Source organism: Diaphorina citri, unplaced genomic scaffold (genome assembly GCF_000475195.1).
Source record: "Diaphorina citri unplaced genomic scaffold, Diaci psyllid genome assembly version 1.1 scaffold378, whole genome shotgun sequence".
In the NCBI taxonomy this organism is placed as follows: domain Eukaryota; kingdom Metazoa; phylum Arthropoda; class Insecta; order Hemiptera; family Psyllidae; genus Diaphorina; species Diaphorina citri.
In genome coordinates, this window is record NW_007377813.1 from 372,211 (window position 1) to 397,290 (window position 25,080).

The 25,080-nt window shown below is 35.0% G+C and overlaps 1 protein-coding gene across 3 annotated transcripts in view; it reads right to left on the reverse strand.

Annotated features, from left to right (window-relative positions):
- The window catches only part of LOC103522754 (probable serine/threonine-protein kinase dyrk2), a 43,625-nt gene extending 20,273 nt beyond the window's left edge, over positions 1-23,352 (reverse strand). Inside the window, exons 1-5 of one of the 3 annotated variants that reach the window (XM_017443656.2) lie at positions 12,028-12,163; positions 9,806-11,208; positions 8,161-8,207; positions 2,729-2,807; positions 1,445-1,511 (exon numbers count right to left, since the gene is read on the reverse strand). In XM_017443656.2, coding sequence (XP_017299145.1) covers positions 1,445-1,511; positions 2,729-2,807; positions 8,161-8,207; positions 9,806-10,904 — 1,292 coding nt within the window. In that variant the 5' untranslated portion in view covers positions 10,905-11,208; positions 12,028-12,163. Of the gene's footprint in view, positions 1-1,444; positions 1,512-2,728; positions 2,808-8,160; positions 8,208-9,805; positions 11,209-12,027; positions 12,164-20,943; positions 22,490-22,890 lie in introns of those variants that run through there. The other 2 variants (XM_026822871.1, XM_026822872.1) reach the window with 2 other exon arrangements.
- Between the last annotated feature and the right edge of the window lie 1,728 nt (positions 23,353-25,080).

The window sequence follows — 25,080 nt, forward strand, 5'->3', positions numbered from 1 at the left end:
CCGAAATCGAAGAGAGGGGAAAGCCATCCGTTCGGAGAACGAAGTATTACTTCAAGGCACATTAATTCCCATTCAGTTGCTTGTTCATTCCGATCAGTTAGAACTAAAGAGTTCTTTAACACCACCTGAAGGTTCAGCTCCATTTCCTGGCTGGAATTGAACCCAGGCCCTCCTGATTACTAGGCGAGTGAACGCGCCTTGATTTATACACCATCTAGGAAGGTTATCTCCTATTTTACCCATTAAAAAACACACACATGGGTAATTGATTTGATCACAATAATTGACAAATTAATTTCATTACTGGTGATTTGAAATGACTCGTTAATGCAATTCGAGCACTATAAATAAACATTACTTAGCCATGGAGAGGAAAAATCCATGTTACGTGATTCTGGGTAAATCCCTTAGTTGCCTTGGTACCAATAATCCTAGTCAAGCTCTTTATCGTGGAACAGTCCCGGTTAAGACATTGAGAGATTTATATCGAATTAACAAATAAGTGTAAACTTCTAAATAAATAAATTCATTTGAGAGTGTAATGTACCTCTCATTGACCTCAACCAGTCTGAGTAGAGCCGGGAAAAGCCAGCAGCACGCAGTGACGTAGCGTCCATGTAGGGCGTGTATGGCGGCCATACACTCGAAATTTCACTCAAATACCCTTAAATATTGACTTTAAATAAATGGGCTGATTAACCTAACTGAGTATATATATTATCTTCAAATGTGGTTCGGACCTAAAGAAATATCTGCCAGACCGTTTAGAAATGCAAATTTGGTTTCATTTTTTTCCCGAGTCCCGACCTTCTTGAGGGTCTAATTCCTTTTTTTTTGCCCCTGGGTGATAGGAAACCAGATTATAATTGGCGGATTGTGCATTAGTAAAGAAAAAAGACGCAGAAAATATACGGACAGAGTAAAACTAGGCTGATTAACCTAACTGAGTATATATATTATATATATCTTCAAATGTGGTCTGGACCTAAAGAAATATCTGCCAGACCGTTTAGAAATGCAATTTTGGTTTCGTTTTTTCCCCGACCTTCTTGGGGGTCTAATTCCTTTTTTTTTGTCCCTGGGTGATAGGAAACCAAATTATAATTGGCGGATTGTGCATTAGTAAAAAAAAGACGCATTAAATATACGGACAGAGTAAAAAGAAAATACGTATATGATACCCACGTGGTATTTTAATTTCCGTTATCAAGTTTGACCCGATAATCAATTACCACCGGTAATACGGTAGAGTAGAGTGAACCTTTAACATTGACTTTACATTGGGATGAGATAAGTCAGTCAAGTTTATATTTAGCGCAGATCAATGCCGTTAACAATAGAAAACTTTGAACTCAATAATTCGATTCTATTTTCTGAGCGGTAATTCTATTCTTATACTTTTCATAAGAATTCTATAAGAATAATATTCTATTCTTATACTTACTCCCGTAAATTCTTCGCTTTGACGACTTTTCCGAAAGTGCCTTCTCCTAGGGTGGCCAGAATTTTAACTGCAAAGGAAATCAGAACACAAACAAAATTATTGGTTAACGAATAATGGCGCTTTCCTATCCTATTGAACCTTTCAGGACGAGACCCCATTACATTTTCCAAAGGGACAAAGAAAGTCTGACTCCTTCAAAAGAGTAGAGAATGCCTTCATTTCATACTCTGAAGACATACCCTCATTCTGAACATTCTAGTTGTACTTTTAAAGAGTTTTCCTTACACCCATCTCATACACAAGTAATATTAACGTCATAAAACTTTACCCAGATTTTGCATTTCTCAACCTTTTCACATTTGCAAGTACGGATTGAGAATGAATCAAAGTAAATAGGATCTGTTTGTTCTCATCAATCTCTTCTCACTTCTAATCTAGGGTTGCAAATAAAGTCACACTGCCCGGGAGTCGAACCCGTGATTCCATCGTTCAGCATCTACTCGGGAGGGAACGAGGCTCGCAAACGATTTGAGTTTTTTCTGTACCTACTTAAATACCCTTTTTCCCAGCTTCAAACTCCAAGGTATTCACTTGGTTAAGCAAAGCTTTTATACAAATGTCTACCTCAAAATTGCTTTTCTTCAATGTCGCTACTGGGACTTGTAGCGAGAGCTTCGCCATAAAGTACGTTATCGATTTGCCAACCTCTAAGATACAAGCCCGTAACCTCAACCCTGGGACACCATTGAGTTGGTGGTAAACTTCGTAAGTTCATGAGAAGAAAAATTCAAATTTGTTGACTGTGTAGAGAAGGGTTGAGCAAATGTCTTAATAACTAATTGAAAAAATACCTGTTACATGTCTTATCGATATTGAGAGATAAAAAAAAAGATGAAGAAAAAACAGGTAGATGGAAAAAAAAGTGTTGGGTAAAAAAATTAAAAGTTCACGAACATCTATCTTGGAGTACGTCGCCGTTTTTGTAAATCAAATGCCCATCCTCTTCGCCATAAAGTACGTTATCGATTTGCCAACCTCTAAGATACAAGCCCATAACCTCAACCCTGGGACACCATTGAGTTGGTGGTAATCTTCGTAAGTTCATGAGAAGAAAAATTCAAATTTGTTGACTGTGTAGAGAAGGGTTGAGCAAATGTCTTAATAACTAATTGAGAAAATACCTGTTACATGTCTTATCGATATTGAGAGATAAAAAAAAGATGAAGAAAAATAGGTAGATAGAGAAAAAAAAGTGTTGGGTAAAAAAATTAAAAGTTCACGAACATCTATCTTGGAGTACGTCGCCGTTTTTGTAAATCAAATGCCCATCCTCGTCATCCTCAAACGATGCAGCCCGTGAGCTCTACAATATTATTTCATCCAGCAGCAGCATCAGCATCAGCCGTCACGTCAGTTCCAACATGAGAGAGAGGGGGGGACAGGGGAGGGTAATATTCCAGATTCCATGGCACGGCACACAACGAGTTCGATTGGCACATGATTGACGGCACAAGAGTGAAATATGTGGCGAACATTTGAACAATAGAGGCAAAACACACAACATTTTGCCAGTTAACAAAAATTGACAACGAATATTTTTTGTTTGTTTGTGGGTAAAAGTGGGTAAAGTACACACAGAAAAAAAAAGTTCTTGGAAAGAGAGATAGAGGAGGTCTTTCGGTTTTCTTTTGGACATGAAAGTTTTTCTGATAACAAGACACACGTTGTAAGTTGTCCACTACCACAGTGATGAGCTCGAGATGGATGAGATACTAATAGTCCTCGTCCATAGCAGACGAGATAGTCTCAACATCACAAGGCGTGCATATTTCACAGTGTGTCTTCAACTTGTCATAACCAAAGAAAAACGAAAGGAGGAAAAATCTGATATAATTAGTTACCAAATGCCAAAATCCATTAATTTGCTGTCTAAATGTAAGTTCACTTCATGTCGAAATCCATTATTTTGCTGTTTAAACTCAAGTTAACTTCATATGATTTCAATGGTTAAATCCATGGTTATAATGTTCTAAATCTAACAAATCCGTTTTATGGAGGGGAAATCAAACTAATTTCAACACTCAAGTTAGTGATTGATTGCTTAATGAATTAGATGGTTAACGAGAAGGGTATAGTAGGTACTTATTGAAAGGCCGAGTTAGTTCAGATGGTTGTAATGTTAATTTAATGTTAGCTTTTACACGACTTGTTTTTCCTTGTTTGGTTCTTTTTTTTGTACAGATTAGATTACGCCAAGGATATTTCACGTTAGTATTGAACAGTTCGTTGGGGGCAAATGTTCTTTATTAAAGGGGGAAGGTTCTTTGTTAGTGGAAAACCATGCACATATAACATCATAATTTTCAATAACTATGCTAACGAAATATTTTCATTAATTAAAGTGCAAAAATTTTTTTCGCATTCCCACAAGAATATTTCGTTAGCAAAGTTGGATTATTTCCTGAAGAGACATGGTTGACCAAGCTCTAATTAACTCAACAATTTGAAGATTTTTAATAAGAGAACATCAGATAAATTATATTGTTGCAGGTGTAACTAGGAGTTTGTACAGCTTGGGAATTGATTTTAATGTCAACAATATCACTTCAAAAGTTTCAAGATTTGCTCTGCCAACAAATAAAAGTATTAGTTAGATTTCGCTATTTTTTTATTTCGTGAGTTTTGGTGCCTTCTTATCCGCTCAAAGAAGTTTGAAACAGGGTTTCATTTTGGGAAAATTATGTGGAACAGTGCGAAATCTTACTATTACTACCTAACCGTGGGGGTGTCCTAATGTGGCTTAAGATTAAAATGAATGAACTCTCATCCTCGATAAACAGAAACAGTTAAGTTGCGAACAAAACACAAAAAGCTGGACAAACATTTGCATTTTTTCAATGGTAGATAATTGGATATGTATAAAATTAATCCAGAGACCACATTTTTTATCTAAAAGTTCTTGTAACATCTGCCCATCTTTAACTATCAAAACGATAGCACTATTAGGGGACTAAATGAGCACAAAATTGGAAAACTTGTTCAGGAAATAAGTTAGATAATTATGTTTACACTTTGGTCATGAGCTTAAAAGATATTGCATTCTCTCTATGCCAAATTTGTTTTGATCAACTCGCTACAAAAAACTATTCACATAAAATTTCAGCAATTCAAAAACCACAAGAAGAGCTCAAAACTCGGAGACCTAGTTTCATCAATCTCTACAACAATAGTAAACATTACAAGATAATCATAACTTTCTGATAGTAAGAACACTTTGGATCAGTAACTTCAAGTGAAACAAGATTCAAACCTTAGGAAAATAGCTTCCAAACCAAGAACTGAAATATGAAGAGTAATAATGCGACAATTGCGACATGCAAAGTACAGAGTTGAGAATATAGCTGGAATGTATATGGGTCTATTTATGTAATCATTATGTCAAGCTGTATGAGTTTTTGTTGATTTTTATGCCATTAGGTATGATTAATTAGATTGGTGAGATATTTTAAGACATTCGTTTCAGGACATGATTTTGTTCACAAACTTCATAAAATGACCTCATTGTAATCCTAGCTTTACACATGTTTCTTGAAATCTGGACTTTAAAATCGGACAATTAAGTAAAGGTATGTACTTATGTCTTGTGAAATTTCACGTGCGTCTAATAGTCTACTAACGTACGTATCAAGTTAAAAGCATAACGCATTTGTTATTACATGCGCCATTTAACATGACAAGGGTGCTGAATTCTGTTACGCACTCAGCTCAACCCGTTTTGGCAGGTAGTTACCAAGGTCATATCAGGTAAATCGAGAAACGACGCCGCTAAGAAACGAATGCAAAAAGCGAGAAGAAAACATCAGCCCTGTCCACAAAACCAGTGAATCTTCTGTACCTAGTGGAAACGCAAAACATTCAGTACAAGCAAATAAATAATTTTCTGAAGGTGAAAACGCTCGAAGAAATTAAGAGACTTATTATTAAATTTTCATATCAAAACTGTTGGCTCGGTGCCGAAACATGATTACACGGCGAATGTCAAGTGATGAAAATGATTTTCTTCTTCCACTAGGCAGGTAGTTAGAAATTCGAAGAGTTAAAACTCAATCGAGAGTTGGCGTTCAAGTAGAGTACAAAACTCCATATACCTCCAGCTTATAAACTACACGGACACTAATGTCCCCGTTGTCACAACAAGGGCTCTTCGGAGAAGTGAATCATGTTGTGTGAAATTTGTTATTTTTAAATATTGTTCATCACAGACAAATGCTAGTTTGGGAAGAGAGGAGAGCATGGGTGATATCAAGGCCAGGGACCACAATTCGAGATAATCAATGAATCAACTAATCAGAATGCACCATTTTCAACTTCGATCAAAAATTCTGCACTCTGATAGGCCAGATGGGCTGATTTCTGTACCTAGTGGAGACGCAAAACATTCAGTACAAGCAAATAAATAATTTTCTGAAGGTGAAAACGCTCGAAGAAATTAAGAGACTTATTATTTTCATATCAAAACTGTTGGCTCGGTGCCGAAACATGATTACACGGCGAATGTCAAGTGATGAAAATGATTTTCTTCTTCCACTAGCCTGATAGTAAGAACACTTTGGATCAGTAACTTCCAGTGAAACAAGATTCAAACCTTAGGAAAATAGCTTCCAAACCAAGAACTGAAATATGAAGAGTAATAATGCGACAATTGCGACATGCACTTCACCACATGTTCCCAAGTCACTCAGATTAACACAACTAACACAAAACATCATCAGTGCCCCCCAGAACAATTAAGGAAATAAAAGACAACAGAATAACGTATACAACACACACAGTGGACGAGATGTGTTTTTATTGGCAAATTGAAATGTGCAAATATTGCACATACGAATAAAGAAACCAGCGCCAAAATTTTAACACTTTTTGCAATGAGGCATTAATATTTCCCCGAGTTTTGAAATGGGAAGAAAATCAGGGTTATGTTATTTTCAATGAATTCAGAAGTTGAAATATGTGTACAGAGAAAATCTATTAGTAGAGAATGAAACAATATTTTTTGTAGCGTTCAAAGGAGTTAAATTTAACAGAGAACATTTCCCTCCGCAGTGTGATATCTAGTGAAAATTGACGGCATAGAGCACTAAATTGCAGGGAAAGCAATGTGATTTTTTTCTTGGGTTACATTCTTTTAATCATTGCCTAGGTGCTGATATCATTACGAATTTCATTGGTTGCAGTTTTTTTTCTGAGTGGAATGATTTGAGATGAATGATCGTCACATATGTACAAGTAGAGATTTCATTATAACCTATTTGGATGGATTACCTAATCTTAAATGGAACAGGCTAGCACCCGATAGCAGAAATAAGTCACCTTAAATTTCCACTTAATTGAAAGGTATTGGATACTTTTCCAAGAGTGGTGTATATGGTAAAAAAAAAAAACCTCTTGTATAAACCAGCTATTAATTTACCAAAGATACATTACAGTTATCACGTGCACATTAGAGACAAGGTGTGTATTGATTGATATCACTTGAAGTTGTTTCTACTTTTATTAGAAGGGCTAATATGTTCAACATTGCGACAATTCATACCAAGGTCATATCAGGTAAATCGAGAAACGACGCCGCTAAGAAACGAATGCAAAAAGCGAGAAGAAAACATCAGCCCTGTCCACAAAACCAGTGAATCTTCTGTACCTAGTGGAAACGCAAAACATTCAGTACAAGCAAATAAATAATTTTCTGAAGGTGAAAACGCTCGAAGAAATTAAGAGACTTATTATTAAATTTTCATATCAAAACTGTTGGCTCGGTGCCGAAACATGATTACACGGCGAATGTCAAGTGATGAAAATGATTTTCTTCTTCCACTAGCGAGAGAAAAGCAAAGAAATTCATGTGAAGAACTAGTCCACTGATCTAGTGTTGAGGGTGAAATTTTAGAAGACAAGCCATACTGAGGTGAGGGATGGGTAAGAAAGGGTCATTCAGCTACATATCAGGCAAACATGAGACATATTGGCTTTATACGGAACTGGAGTGTAGGAAATCTTGATACAATGGCAATTTCATTCTCAAACATCAAAATTCCAATTCATCACTCATTTTAAATTAAATCAACAGGTAGTTAGAAATTCGGAGAGTTAAAACTCAATCGAGAGTTGGCGTTCAAGTAGAGTACAAAACTCCATATACCTCCAGCTTATAAACTATACGGACACTAATAATGTCCCCGTTGTCACAACAAGGGCTCTTCGGAGAAGTGAATCATGTTGTGTGAATTTTGTTATTTTTAAATATTGTTCATCACAGACAAATGCTAGTTTGGGAAGAGAGGAGAGCATGGGTGATATCAAGGCCAGGGACCACACATCTCTACTGCATGGTTATAAATTTCAAAATCTCATAAGAATGACAGTCATACATACATTTGACACCTGAATCAATCGAAGCCTCCTATCTTAAAGAAAACTTTAGTAAGGGACGAACAATAGTACAAGACAGGAGTATCTGAACTTACAAATGAAGGAGATGTAGCAGCTAGTATGGATGAATACTTCTGCTGTATCTCTACTGCATGGTTATAAATTTCAAAACCTCATAAGAATGACAGTCATACATACATGTGACACCTGAATCAATCGAAGCCTCCTATCTTAAAGAAAACTTTACTAAGGGACGAACAATAGTACAAGACAGGAGTATCTGAACTTACAAATGAAGGAGATGTAGCAGCTAGTATGGATGAATACTTCTGCTGCCCTGGGTGATAGGAAACCAGATTATAATTGGCGGATTGTGCATTAGTAAAGAAAAAAGACGCAGAAAATATACGGACAGAGTAAAAAGAGAATACGTATATGATACCCACGTGGTATTTTAATTTCCGTTATCAAGTTTGACCCGATAATCAATTACCACCGGTAATACGGTAGAGTATTGAGGGTGAAATTTTAGAAGACAAGCTATACTGAGGTGAGGGATGGGTAAGAACTGGAGTGTAGGAAATCTTGATACAATGGCAATTTCATTCTCAAACATCAAAATTCCAATTCATCACTCATTTTAAATTAAATCAGTTGACTTAATTTTAATTATGATTTGAAAATCGTTAAAATTATTTCTTAAACCTCAGGGATTGAGATCTGATCTGTGGTTAATTGACAATATATGGCTTTTTGAGGAAAGATGTTCTTGGTGAACCATTTCATTTTGGAGGGAAACCACTCTTTCATAAAAACAGAACGGAAACTGTTAAATTTGAAATTATCGTTACAATTTAATCATTTTCATTTTCAGCACAAAACTTGTGCACTGTGATAGGGACACACGAAAAAGAAAAAAACAAATCACATCGCGTTCTATTTATAATTTGAGATATTTTGAAAATAAATTTCATCTGTCGATTGTTGAATTTATTTCGTGTTATTGTCGCATATAAATCTCAGGCCACACATCATATGTGTGTGTACATTGGACAGTTCAAGTACTAATGACATGTTTCATGTGATCTGATATATGCAAATGCACTTCTATGTCAATCAGCAAAGATCGTTCAGTCCATTAAACCTTTAATAATCTCTAAATAAATACTTCTCACTAAATTTCAGTACACCTCTTTCGCATCCATTGATTGATAAGACCGGAAAGCAGTGATTAAATTAAAAATAAAATGAAAATCTTTTGAATCCACAATTTTTCCCTGACTTGGAACACATCAACTGTTGACACTATTATTAAGTAGAACTAGAACAAGATAAACAGCCAGCCACCACCATGTCCATGTCTTGTGTGATGTCATGACTCATCTGACAGTAACGAACCAGTGATGTGATGTAATGTCTAGTGGTCATCAAGTTAAAGTACCTGCCAAATTTATTTTCTTTAAATAGCTCCACTGAATACAAAAGCAACATGGCTTCAGATACGCCTAGTGCACCAAGGCGACACCGCTATGGTCGCTCATCTACTGTCAGTGTAACTCAACTCTTACAAGATTCCTGTTCTAATCTCATCCATCGTATTGCAACACGAGTACGCGGTCCCTCCCAAACGAACGAACCTCCTCAAACGACGACAGCTACGGTCAACTCGAGTCCAAAGTTTGGTCGCTTCCTAAGCACTAACAACACGGAGAGACAACTGAATCCACTCTCACATTCAAGTAGTAAAGGTTATTTCAGTGAAAGACACGAGAGAAGATGGCGGACTAATACAGCCCGACTTAAACTGCCAGAGGAAAGTGCCTCTTCCAGCTGTTCTAACTTGAATAACTCCCTGCATAACATCAGCAGCCTGGGAGTCACCCGCTCTAGACTAGAAGACAAATATTCCAACATTCTAGAGAAACTTCTGCTGACACTTGGTAATGGCAGATGGAGTCGGTTCACATTGTTCTTCAGTCTCATCATCCACGGCAGCATACTTCATGATGAGACTTTGTATTTCTTTCCGTTTTGCTTCTCGTTCACTTACTACTGGATCCAGTAAATCAATGTTGTCTAAAGCCGTCGAGGTTTTCTTGCATAAGCTCAACTTGCTATCCAATTGTTTGGTGGGTGTCACAGTTTTCGCTTCACTCTTGCCAGGTTTCCAAGGTCTCACATTGTACATTTTATTTTCAGGTTGATCCAAGGGTTTGAACGTAGACAGTGAGGTACGGGAAAGGCTTGGTTGCAGTCTACTACTGGATGGAATATTATTATTCGCTACATTCTCATCATTGGCTAGGGTATCCAGGTGACTATGAGTGGAGGCAGAGTTGGTTGAGCTGTATGTAGAGAAGAGACCAGACTTTTGTCTGACTCTGCTTGAGCTAGGTCGGTGTATACTTCGTCTCAAGTGATCCCCGGCATATGGAGTTTTGTCCCTGGTTTTCTCCCGGGTTGTAGATAGGCGAGAGACACCACTTGTACTCGGAGGGGCAAGATCACTACCATACTTATCACAAAGACTCTTTTTGCGTATGATTCGATTAGAGTCAGATGGCGTTTCTTTTTGAGATCGGTATCGTGGCGAGTCATATTTCTCTAGAATGTTGGAATATTTGTCTTCTAGTCTAGAGCGGGTGACTCCCAGGCTGCTGATGTTATGCAGGGAGTTATTCAAGTTAGAACAGCTGGAAGAGGCACTTTCCTCTGGCAGTTTAAGTCGGGCTGTATTAGTCCGCCATCTTCTCTCGTGTCTTTCACTGAAATAACCTTTACTACTTGAATGTGAGAGCGGATTCAGTTGTCTCTCCGTGTTGTTAGTGCTTAGGAAGCGACCAAACTTTGGACTTGAGTTGACCGTAGCTGTCGTCGTTTGAGGAGGTTCGTTCGTTTGGGAGGGACCGCGTACTCGTGTTGCAATACGATGGATGAGATTAGAACAGGAATCTTGTAAGAGTTGAGTTACACTGACAGTAGATGAGCGACCATAGCGGTGTCGCCTTGGTGCACTAGGCGTATCTGAAGCCATGTTGCTTTTGTATTCAGTGGAGCTATTTAAAGAAAATAAATTTGGCAGGTACTTTAACTTGATGACCACTAGACATTACATCACATCACTGGTTCGTTACTGTCAGATGAGTCATGACATCACACAAGACATGGACATGGTGGTGGCTGGCTGTTTATCTTGTTCTAGTTCTACTTAATAATAGTGTCAACAGTTGATGTGTTCCAAGTCAGGGAAAAATTGTGGATTCAAAAGATTTTCATTTTATTTTTAATTTAATCACTGCTTTCCGGTCTTATCAATCAATGGATGCGAAAGAGGTGTACTGAAATTTAGTGAGAAGTATTTATTTAGAGATTATTAAAGGTTTAATGGACTGAACGATCTTTGCTGATTGACATAGAAGTGCATTTGCATATATCAGATCACATGAAACATGTCATTAGTACTTGAACTGTCCAATGTACACACACATATGATGTGTGGCCTGAGATTTATATGCGACAATAACACGAAATAAATTCAACAATCGACAGATGAAATTTATTTTCAAAATATCTCAAATTATAAATAGAACGCGAGACATAGAAGTGCATTTGCATGTATCAGATCACATGAAACATGTCATTAGTACTTGAACTGTCCAATGTACCTACACACATATGATGTGTGGCCTGAGATTTATATGCGACAAGAACACGAAATAAATTCAACAATCGACAGATGAAATTTATTTTCAAAGTATCTCAAATTATAAATAGAACGCGATGTGATTTGTTTTTTTCTTTTCCGTGTATCCCTATCACAGTGCACAAGTTTTGTGCTGAAAATGAAAATGATTAAATTGAAACGATAATTTCAAATTTAACAGTTCTGTTTTTATGAAAGAGCGGTTTCCCTCCAAAATGAAATGGTTCACCAAGAACATCTTTCCTCAAAAAGCCATATATTGTTAATTAACCACAGATCAGATCAATCCCTGAGGTTTAAGAAAAATAATAATTTTAACGATTTTCAAATCATAATTAAAATTAAGTCAACTTTTCATTTTCAACACATTTGTGTTTATTTATGAGGAGTTATTTAGTTAATCTAGCATCACTAAAATTATTGCAATCTGAAATCATTTGAAAACACAGCTGACCGTTACACGAAGGGTAGCACAAATATTTTCACATAAAAATGGATCGAAAAGTTAAATAATTTTGCGATTCTCACAAAAATTACATATTTTAGTTTAAAATTGACTTTTAATTGCCAAAAAGGCGATAATTATTTTACAATTAAATAAGAATTCTATACAGGCGTTTCTTTAGTGACAATAAAAATAAATACCTAAATCTCTTTTACACAGAATCACAAAACACGAGGACACTTGAAAAAATAATACAGCAAAACACATCCAAGGGATACTTTTCTTCTTTCAAAATCTCTCGATCAATGACGTCACACAAACACCGACGACAAAATTGAAGATATGAATGCCAAATCTTAAATACAGGGCAATCTCGTTATAAAAGATAGCTTAGAAATAATAACTAAAAATAAAACTTGACGTGACACGTTTCTAACTCATTCGCTCTCTGTGTTTCTCTCTTTAGAAATAGACTGTCCGTGTGAGGGAGAGAACGAGAGAGAATTGTGATTTACTGTGTTCAGACTTCAGAGTAAACAATTTGATAATAGACCGGGAAAGTATCAGTTTATACCGGTCAGACGGCACAAGGTAAGGGGCTGATGGACCATATTAGACGACAACATTGGAACAATAGCCAAAACAAGAACACTACAATCGGTCACACTTCTGCACAATTTAAAATCAAGAGTCCGTTTTATACAAAGTAAAAGCAAATGATGACGTATCATCACAGATAGACATCTTTATGTATTCGTGAAAATTGGACAGTTTTAGCAAAAGTCCGATGGACTAACCATCAATTGTATTTGTATAACAAAAAGTTTCTATACAACACATTCTAAGTAACACTCATGCTTCTACCATTCTTTATCAATTATGAAACCTCCCTTGGTTAGATATCTCACCAAGAGGTACGAAATTGGACAGTTTTAGCAAAAGTCCGATGGACTAACCATCAATTGTATTTGTATAACAAAAAGTTTCTGTACAACACATTCTAAGTAACACTCATGCTTCTACCATTCTTTATCAATTATGAAACCTCCCTTGGTTAGATATCTCACCAAGAGGTACATGTACAAAACTTGTAAAAATCAGCAATGGTTTGCAAACACAATGAGATAAGGAGCCAGATGGAAACTCGCCTATATGAGATATCGACAGAGCAAACATGCATTATATTCAAATTAGAACCACGCAACATATCAATCGACAGTGGATATCACCCCTAGCGCTACTGAATTATTTTGAACGCGTAACTCGTGACATTTACACAAATACACCTGTATGGAAAGGCCGCTGGGTTTTTGGAGAATTGAATGAAAGTTTTTAGTGTATTGGAAGCGGGAGCCGAAACTTACACATCGACGTTTGGGAAGAGTCTAAACCAACGCATTGGTTTTAGCTTTAGCTTGGTATTGGTAACTTGGTGCAGCATGTTTTGCTGCAGTACTGACTCGACATGCCAGGGCCGAGTTGTAGGTGGTGGTGGTGGTAGTATTGAGGAATTATTGACGGTTCGTAGGTACACAACAGCCGAATAGGCCACGGATGATCCGTCAGCAAAACCGACCAACTCAATTGATTGTAAGTCGTTCGCTACTGAATTATTTTGAACGCGTAACTCGTGACATTTACACAAATACACCTGAAAGATCTCGATGAAGGTATCGAGAGAAAATGCAAACGTATGTACATAGATCTTATTAAAATAAAATAAAAGTACCTCCCTCAATAGTACGTGGTTTTCAAAAGGGTCAATGTTATGGCAGTCCAAGAAATCTTGGTCAAATTTAATTGGACACCATAAAAGGAAATATCCATTGTTAAAAAGGCTCATCTAAAAGCATATTTGTCAACAGTACCCTAGAAATTTCAGTGGCCACACTGCATGACGGTGATCTTTCATGATTGGAGGAGCAATTCATTCCCATCAATGTATCTCAATGCGAACAAACATCCAGAGATGCATAGCACAAAAAGTTCAATCATCAAATAAAAATAAAATATGAAAAACTGCGCGCGAAACCGAAATTGAACTTGATTGAAAGAACAAAACACTTTTCCAACAGCAAACATTCACATGACAGCCCCAGCAATAAATCGGCAAAAGCATTCAATAGTTGATTTACAAGCACGCTAAGAATTCCATCAACGTAACGCATGCAGAGAGAATCATTGCAAAATACGGTATCTGTCGTATGAAAATTTGGCACCCGGCTCCATGGAAAGTTCTATGTCTCCTAGGGGAACGCGCACTCTTGGCAATCGCTCCCAATGTCAATAAGAGGAGGTTGTTTCCATTCGATTGAAAACTATCTCATAAAAAGGGATTATCTCGAGAGCTAATTAGCCATTTTGTTAGGATGTTTCAAAATAGGTGTAACCAACACGTTTTCCTTCTTATGGTTGATCAAGATGGATTTAACCACTCCTGAAGTTGATAACTAAATTTTCATTTAATTTTTCATTTTCCCTAATCTCTTGTCGAAAAATCGCCAAATTTTCTTGTTAAAAAGAGAGACTCGGGCAGTAGTTCAAACAACGGCTATCGTCCGATATCTTGTGTTGGGGCTACTTTGTCTTGTATTAAAGAAAATGACATCATTCCAAATTATTTTGGCATCAAATTGTAGGAAAACAAATATCACCTCAACAATTTTTTTTCTCAAGGGGTATGTTCCATTTACAAGCTTAGCGTTTTCAACACTAGAGGTTGCTAGTGAGTAGAAATGCGTTAGAGATTTTTTTAGTTATGTTTTCAATCCAAAGAAGCAGCACTGATATGTGAGCTTGTGCTTCACCAGATGACAGATAGAGAGCGTTCCTGTAGGTATAAACAACATTTTGTTCGTTGACTTCGAAGATAATGAATCTCAACTAATGACTCTAATGAGTGAGAGTGAGTGAGTGTTTTATGGACGAGGTTAAATGAAAATGGGAATAACATTTGTATTTTATGCTTCTTATAACTAGAATAATGTAAATTGCCAACTATGACAAAATTATACGTACTAAGTAGTCTAATAAAGATTGAGACACCTCTTGTATAAACCAGCTATTAATTTACCAAAGATACATTACAGTTATCACGTGCACATTAGAGACAAGGTGTGTACCTCTTGTATAAACCAGCTATTAATTTACCAAAGATACATTACAGTTATCACGTGCACATTAGAGACAAGGTGTGTATTGATTGATATCACTTGAAGTTGTTTCTACTTTTATTAGAAGGGCTAATATGTTCAACATTGCGACAATTCATACCAAGGTCAGATTGAGACAACATATGAACTCACACACAAAACTGGATGAAACTGGCAAATTCTGTTGCACCATAGGTCACAGGTATTATTGAATTGAATTGTTTAAGCTATGATAATATTAATCATGCAGTCATATTGGCTTGAATATAAAAACTTTTTTCAATCATTAATTGAGACAACATATGAACTCACACACAAAACTGGATGAAACTGGCAAATTCTGTTGCACCATAGGTCATAGGTATTATTGAATTGAATTGTTTAAGCTATGATAATATTAATCATGCAGTCATATTGGCTTGAATATAAAAACTTTTTTCAATCATTATCATGACAGGATATAATAAAACACAAAATGGGGTGTATGAATAACCATATTCAATTCACGGTGGAAATTAAACAAACTCTTCATATTTAGAAGATTTGCCAGAGTTTCAATTTCAATTTCTTTGTGTATGTACATTCAAGATTACAACATCAGATTACCGGGTAGGAGGTACAACATGACTTCTGAAGCCAAAATATAATTAGGTATGCACATTACTCAGGCCATTGGAAAGTCATTAACACGCAGATAAGATGAAAAATTTATCATAAAAAAACACGAATAAAGATTTTTCATGGTAATAAAAAAGCAAGGAGTGCAGAGCAAACTCTCAACACGTGGAAAGTTGAGGGGAAAATAATGAAAAACAGGTGAGACGTTTGGCTGAAGGCGCTGTTTTGGCTACAGACAGAATAGCCCGCCTCAAAAGTACTCAATAACCTACAACCAAGCTCCATTCATGTAAAGTGCAAATGTGAAAGGAACTAGAAGACCAAAGGCGGAAGTTCTCAATAACATATAACACTATTAGCAACGATCAGAGAGCGTGTGATCTTTGATGATAAGCTGATTGATAATTACCAGCCTATATGAGCTATTCGTTAGTACCATTGGAAAGTCATTAACACGCAGATAAGATGAAAAATTTATCATAAAAAAACACGAATCAAGATTTTTCATGATAATAAAAAAAAGTAAGGAATGCAGAGCAAATTATCAACACGTGGAAAGTTGAGGGGAAAATAATTGAAAAACAGGTGAGACGTTTGGCTGAAGGCGCTGTTTTGGCTACAGACAGAATAGCCGCCTCAAAAGTACTTAATAACCTACAACCAAGCTCCATTCATGTAAAGTGCAAATGTGAAAGGAACTAGAAGACCAAAGGCGGAAGTTCTTAATAACATAACACTATTAGCAACGATCAGAGAGCGTGTGATCTTTGATGATAAGCTGATTGATAATTACCAGCCTATATGAGCTATTCGTTAGTCTATTCAAGCTTCGTGTGAGATGTTATGAAGTGGAAATAACTTCATAGACAGATACCAGAAGAGTAGTTTTCAATACAGACTGATGTATGAAAAGGTCAGATTCATTGAAAACAATTATTCGTCTCATTATGTGAGATGTTATGAAGTGGAAATAATTTCATAGACAGATACCAGAAGAGTAGTTTTCAATACAGACTGATGTATGAAAAGGTCAGATTCATTGAAAACAATTTACGTCTCATTCAAAACACTTAATTCGACATTAGGAACATGAATAACACTTTCGCAAACAAAAGCCCGGTTATTAAAAAGTTAGCAAAGGAAAACAGCTATAAACAAACCGTGAATAATTTCGTTTCAATTAACTGAAAGTTTTTTTTAATGCCTACACTTAAGAATTAAACTTTCTTGCAAACTAATTTCAAAACACGCAAATTTTAAAACTAAAAGAGATCTAATTAAACTAAAGGTAAGAAAAGGAAATTGAGTACATGTAAACAAATCTATAAAAAGATGCTCTTGAAAGTTTTTTTAATGCCTACACTTAAGAATTAAACTTTCTTGCAAACTAATTTCAAAACAAGCAAATTTTAAAACTAAAAGAGATCTAATTAAACTAAAGGTAAGAAAAGGAAATTGAGTACATGTAAACAAATCTATAAAAAGATGCTTTTAGCGCGAACGACTTACTTTCTGTCCGTAGTGTTAAAGCGTTTGAAAGGGGGGAGGGGGGGAAGAGGGAAAATCACTAATTGAGGTAAACCATTATTAATTTACAATGTCGAAAGTAGGATTACAAAAGGGGTTTCAAGAAAGATTATGCAGTACCAAATTTTCAACATGGACTAAATAAAATGGCAACATTTAAAAAATCACACACTTTAATCAAAACATACCGAACTGCTGTTACTATGTTGTCGCTTAGTTAGATTTAGTTTTATACCAGCACAGCTATGATAGTAAATCAAGAGAATAATCAATGCAACACTTGTCAATTTGAATGTAGACATTAATAAAGCTAGGAATAGCACCGTCTGTGATAGCTCAATTCAAACAAACACAACTTGGAGAGATAGAAACGGAAATTTTATATTTTAAAAAATGTTTTATTATTTTTAAAAAGGTATGTTGGGTATGTGTGCATGACAGAGTGAAAAATGAAGCCCGGAGTAAGAGAGGGACAGAGCATGCCATGAGGGGGAGTATGAACTCTTTCCTAATGATAATGTCCAATGTAGTGAATACGAAAATGAGAAGCAAATATACGAAACAAAAGAGAGATAGAAAATTAAGTACCTACCTAAGCCACAAGTATGTAAGTATATAGGAACGTTTATAATTACATAACCTACAATGATCAGCACACACATGAGTCTGGCGAGCGTTATATTGGGGAAGCAATAAATAGGTCACAAAGAATTAGTGGAATACCACATGGCTGGGTGATAGAATGGGGAACTTGGGCAACCGAGTGCACTATAATACCAGAAGTATGCGAATATTAGACATAATTATTAGATAGCACCAATCAGTCACATGATAGAAACAAAAGTTCAAGCATTTGAATGAACTGAGAATGTGTAAATAATGTAAATATCCAAATAATAGGAAAACCATGAGAACACTGCACTGTAATACCAGAAGTATGCGAATATTAGACATAATTATTAGATAGCACCAATCAGTCATATGATAGAAACAAAAGTTCAAGCATTTGAATGAACTGAGAATGTGTAAATAATGTAAATATCCAAATAATAGGAAAACCATGAGAACAACTCGGAATCAAGCGACTACAGAAACAACAAAGGGCAAATAGAACAAATTCAAAGTAAAAGTGAATGAACCAAAAAATAATAATAAAATAAAAATGGGACAAAACATTAACATTAGTTTCGGAATCAAGCGACTCCAGAAACAACAAAGGGCAAATAGAACAAATTCAAAGTAAAAGTGAATGAACCAAAAAATAATAATAAAATAAAAATGGGACAAAACATTAAGCATAGAAATATATTCACTGTCGCCATCTAGCAGAGCAATTCACAAGATAGTGTACACATGTTTCAACACAGAGACTTCTATGACCAAGGGGAAGACATAAATAAACCTTTTGACAATTCTGGCAAAACTGTCAAGCATTAGACATACATAATTTAAAAACCGTATCAGTGCATAAAACATCGCAGAATGCAACTTATCTCTCATGTTGACGCACTTTAATAATAGTGATAAAAAAATCTTATCAGACTCTCCAACATATCATAATAAAATAGATACGTATAGCCAACATCCAACATTATAATGCTAAATGGTGATAAAAAAATCTTATCAGACTCTCCAACATATCATAATAAAATAGATACGTATAGCCAACATCCAACATTATAATGCTAAATGGGTATGAATTTACTATAGCATGTTGACACAGAAAAGATGGTTTCTACGAGTAATAAGAAACTCAAAGTGCAGACATAGGAACCTATATTCAAAATTTGAACCGTTTTCAAACAGACACTTCAATCAACTTTGACATTTCGAAGGAGAAAAGAAAGATAAACGAAAAATATGAATTTGACAAATCTTCAAAACGTTTTGCCTACCTACATTTATTCCACCTAACGAGTCCAAGAAGTAAAATTTATGATCATTCACCATCATGCCAAAATATTTCTAACACTCTTCACATATTGCCCAATACATTCATTCAATTCAAAACCTTTTCGCTGATATATTAAAATATTTCAATATTAGAAAAAGAAAATAGCAGTTTAACTCGAATTCAATGCTTCTATAGGAACAACAAGTGTCTATAAATATTTATTGAAACGGAGAGTACCTACTTATGCAGAACATGTTCGTGAGTAGGTAGGAAGTTTTTTCTCAAATTCAACATTGCTCAAAATTGTTCCAAATTAACACCTAACAACAACACGGTAGAATTATTTTCAATCACACAATGTTTACATCAGAATTACAAATTTAGGTTGTCTACAGTAACCCGAGCAGAAAATTTGATACATTAAAATAAATTTACGAACAAGTTAATTAAAAGACCCGATGACAAATTAACTCGAGACGAGATAAAAACATGGCTTTGTACTTATATCGGCGTGACAGAGGATGAGAAAATTATATATATATAATTATATTCACAAGGGGTTTCTTACGTACACGTAGGATGTTTTATGCACTCTTCACATATTGCCCAATACATTCATTCAATTCAAAACCTTTTCACTGATATATTAAAATATTTCAATATTAGAGAAAGAAAACAGCAATGATGCTGAAACTCAGACTATTTTATTGTCTGAAGTTTACCTCGAATTCAATGCTTCTATAATTCTATAGGAACAACAAGTGTCTATAAATATTTATTAAAACGGAGAGTACCTACTTATGCAGAACATGTTCGTGAGTAGGTAGGAAGTTTTCCTCAAATTCAACATTGCTCAAATTGTTCCAAATTACCTAACAACAACACGGTAGAATTATTTTCAATCACACAATGTTTACAACAGAATTACAAATTTAGGTTGTCTACAGTAACCCGAGCAGAAAATTTGATACATTAAAATAAATTTAGGAAGAAGTTAATTAAAAGACCCGATGACAAATTAACTCGAGACGAGATAAAAACATGGCTTTGTACTTATTTCGGCGTGACAGAGGATGAGAAAATTATATAATTATATTCACAAGGGGTTTCTTACGTACACGTAGGATGTTTTATTTAAGGTGTCAACAGATTACTACAGCACGCATAGTAGTTTCCCTCTTGTAGGCTTATCATTAGAGAAATTTCGAATCAGAGGAAGAGCACAAAAATAAAAGCAGTAGTTAGAATGGTTAAGAAGACCAGACTCATGATAAGTTCCTAATGGACCATGAAGGCAATATATGTTATTATTTTATAATATAAGATACAAATAAAAGGTAAGATTTAGAGAACAAGTTTTCCAATTATGATAGCACAAACTGGTAGATACCTAAGTTGCAGAAAAGGTGTTTGCAATTTGCACTCCATTCCATGTTCTTCAAGCATTAACGCTACTTAAAATGATCGAGCCATTTTGATAAAGTTATCGTGGTCATGGAGAGCAAATTTAATATGAGATTTTGGTAAGACATAATGACATTTGGGAATACGTACAGATGCAGCTAGATACCTAAGTCGCAGAAAAGGTGTTTGCAATTTGCACTCCATTCCATGTTCTTCAAGCATTAACGCTACTTAAAATGATCGAGCCATTTGGATAAAGTTATCGTGGTCATGGAGAGCAAATTTAATATGAGATTTTGGTAAGACATAATGACATTTGGGAATACGTACAGATGCAGCTTTTTGTTGTATCGCGTTATGAATCATTCGCCTTTGCAGAGCACAATCGACATCTGCTTGCAAGTGATGCCAAGGTTGTACGGCTCTCCTTCGTCTCGTTCTCGAGTTATTCGAGTCTTCATCAATGGAGGTGTTTGTAGATCTAGAATCTGCCGGACTAATGATGGGCCTTCGCCTGTAATACCTCATTTCAGAAGCTGTAAGAGGTCGTCCATCAGATGATCTGACTCGGCAATAGTCTTCATTTCTAGAGCGTCGTCTTTGTTGAAACATGAGAGGAACATGTTGAGAAGTTTTGTGTGTATCCAACTCTTCTGCTGTGTGTCTATCTGTTACTGCAGGTTGCCATTTAGATTCAACACCCTCCTGATTATCCTCCCTATTGCTTTTCTCACTTGAATTTTGACTATTTTCATGTGTATTGTTTTGCGAGATGACTTCTAAACCATGATTCTTGGCTGCGTCCGGATGGAGTTCACCATTATCAAAGGAAATATTGTTGTTGATGTTTGCTTTCAACTCTTCCTCCTGATTTGTTTTTTCTTCATGGTGCTCATGTTCTGGTACATTATTCAGATATCTGATCAACGAGCTGTACTTACTAGTAGCTTGATTTTCAATGGTACTTTCATTCTCTGGTACTTGATTTAGAACCCTCTTTGAGTTGAGCAATCTTCGGTTAGTTTTGGGCGAAGGCACAGGTCTTTGATTAACGAAGTTCGATAGTGGAGTCGTTAACACTCCATTCGTAATAGGTTTTTTATTTTCTACATCAGTTTTTAAATCGTCTTCTTGTTCAGGTTTCCTTGTACATTCATCATTTTTAGAAAGATGATTACTATGGTGGTGATCATTCGTATCATTATCACTTCTGTTATGACTGGATGCATTGACTTCTAATTGATTTCGAACAGGATTTGTATGACTTTTATTATCTTTATGACCATTGATTTTTCTTTTACACTGATCTGAAGGTTTATGTTTTACATGCTTTCTAGCAACATGTACTTTTTCTTCGTGCTTTGGATGTGTTTTTCTTTGAGCAATATTGTGATCATTCATGTCATCTACGGCAGAAATAATTGCCTTGACAAATTCACTCGCAGAATCATTCTTTTCAAGTTGAAAGTTTCTATTCAACAAGTGACGACTGTAGTCTAAGGCACGGTCTTTCTCGGTTTTATTAGGTTTCACATTACCTGTATTTTCCAAGTGGGTTAAATTTTGTTTCTGATTTTTCAACACCTCAGAATCCACACAATTTTCATTCTCGTTGACAAGTTTCGTGTTCCTTGAGTTATGTTTTTCGAATCCATTGGTCAAATGAATATTTTCGTTGTGACTAGAGGTTCCTTGTTCTGGATAGTGATTGTCATGTTTTACCTTTCTGAGAGGTCTTATTCTTCTGGTAGATTTGTGGGGATTAACATCAACATTTTCACTGGTCATGGTGATAGGAAGCTTGTGTACGTAATTGTTATTGTTAATGTAGTCACTTTTGAAACACACTAACATTATAAAACAAAATTTAAATTATTTAGTACTTCTTCACCTGTATGCTTCAAAATGTCTAACCTATTACAAGAAATACTTAACACTTGTACCTCTTCTTGTACCGTCATTTTAATGCACATAACGCTTTACGCTCGTGACGTGAATCTTTTTATGAATGCCATCATTTCTACCTACTCGCCAATTATTTTTTCGTCGCTTCAAACTCTGAACATTAGCATCCAAAAGGGTTAGTGAAACATGACCGCTGCAAGTGAAGGTACACGGGGGTTCAATTAAAATTTTCATGAACAGCGCCATCCGAACATAACGAATTACTTTCTTGCGACAAGGGCCCGTGTAATTTCTACTGATAATTGACTATTATAATGTTGTTACAAGGCGACATAGCACACATTACACACGAAACTTCTTCATTTAAATTATCTAGGTCTTTTGTTAACTTTAGTTCTAAAGTATTGAACCATTTTTAAAGGGGTTTTTATAATGCAATATATTTCATTTTATTGAGTATAAAAATTATATAACTACGTAGGTTGAAATCAACTTTATTTTTATTAAATTTAGAAGAAAATACACCCAAGAAGTTATGAACTGAAAAAAGAAAAGAAATACGAAAAAGAAAAAGAAAATAATATAAATATCTAGTTCTAATGTATAGATATCTTAATGGACAATAAAACACAAGTAGCAAGTGCACAGGTAGGACTAGACTTGAACAGCAATGTTCACATGGCAAACTTCTTATTAAGATTTGAGCATTAGTTAATCTTGTTTACCTACAATAGATTTATTTCATTCGTGAATGAACAAAATTTTTACAAAATTTCTTCAATTCGAGATTATTAATAATTTAATTTGAAATTTACATTATTTTTTGCCATATTTGTAAAACCCATAATTGTAAAATCTTATTACAAAGAATAAAAAATATTATTGTAATAAGGCTTTAACAATTAGGAGTGCTGATCTTAAAAAAATAAAAAGTTTCACAACTTTTGTGGAACAAGGTGGAAAACAATAATATTCACATTAAAATTCAATATCTAGTACATAAAAAACACTTGTTGCTTATGACTTTAAAGCAAAATACAATATAGGTAGTAAGTAAAACAATATGTCAACATGTCGAGAGAAAAATCCACAGAAATAATATTACTTTAGTTATAACAACGCGAAAATCGAAACCAGAAAAATACAAAATGGACTTCTTAAATTTCAAAGAATTTGATTTTTTCCACAGAAAAAGTGAAAGATAAATATTTTTTCTTTAACTTCGTTTTTCTTTATCAATGTATACAAATCATGTTGTGTGTTTTAAAAAGAAATACTAGATAAACATACGAAGTTTAGAGTATGATACATTTTATGAACTGAGTCATGTTAGAATAGATAAATTTGTTGTTCCAAAAATAGCGCGCATTTCGAAAAGTAAAATTATTTTATTTTTTGAATAGGAGACATTGAAAATGAAAAATATGCGACTGTGAAAATTATACACATGTAGAAAATAGCGTTCGGGACTGATGAGAATGAGTCGAGGACCTTACGAGATTTTTCAAACGAGACACAAATTTTTTAGGCCTATAGAACAGACGAGATTTTATTCCTCCCTTTGAATAGTATTTAAGAACACGGAATAAATTTCTTCAACTTTTTTTTTTTTTTTTTTTTTTTTTTTTATAAAAGCGACTGTGAAAATTATACACATGTAGAAAATAGCGTTCGGGACTGATGAGAATGAGTCGAGGACCTTACGAGATTTTTCAAACGAGACACAAATTTTTTAGGCCTATAGAACATACGAGATTTTATTCCTCCCTTTGAACAATATTTAAGAACACGGAATAAATTTCTTAAATTTTTTTTTTTTCAGAACATAGTTTTGCAACACATAATACATTTGTATCAACCACGTGAGTTTTACACGACTAGAACGGAAGCCCAGAACACCCCTAAATTTTTTCCAATTAAATTTTCTGGATATTCAAAAATAAATACGTATACAGTAATACTTATTTTTAATCCAGGAATATAGCTCCTAAAAAATACTCGAGAAAATTTTGGACAAAACTTGACATGAAAGAAATGCATTCAAGTATGGAAAACACTCACATCTTTGCTTTAAAGATGGACTCATAAATCATAAAAACACCAAGATTTTGTCCCATTTATTCTTTTTCAAAGTGGTAGTGGTTGCGTTTAGTTTGTGTTCAGTGAACTCAAAAGAATTTTAAAGTAACAGCAATTTGTTTAGCATGAGAAACATTTTGTTTTAATGTAGATATTTATATTAGGTCATGCTTACATGCGTTTTGAGTTTTTGACTTCTTTCGCCGATTTTTTTCCTCCCACTTAGATAATTATGTTGATTTTTGAGTCGCTATGCTGCTAAATGTGTTAGGGCAATTGTTGATAAAAGTCTTGATCATATTTATAAAATTATCAATCATATTGATGAAAGTCTAATCAAAGAACAGTTTTTCGAAGGATTAACCAAAGACAGTCTTAATGTCTTTAATAAAAATGCCCTCTAATTGGTCATTCGTTAGAAATGCATTTATTTGACAATAAAATTTTTGTAATGGAATTGCTGCGCTGTACATATAAGTTTGC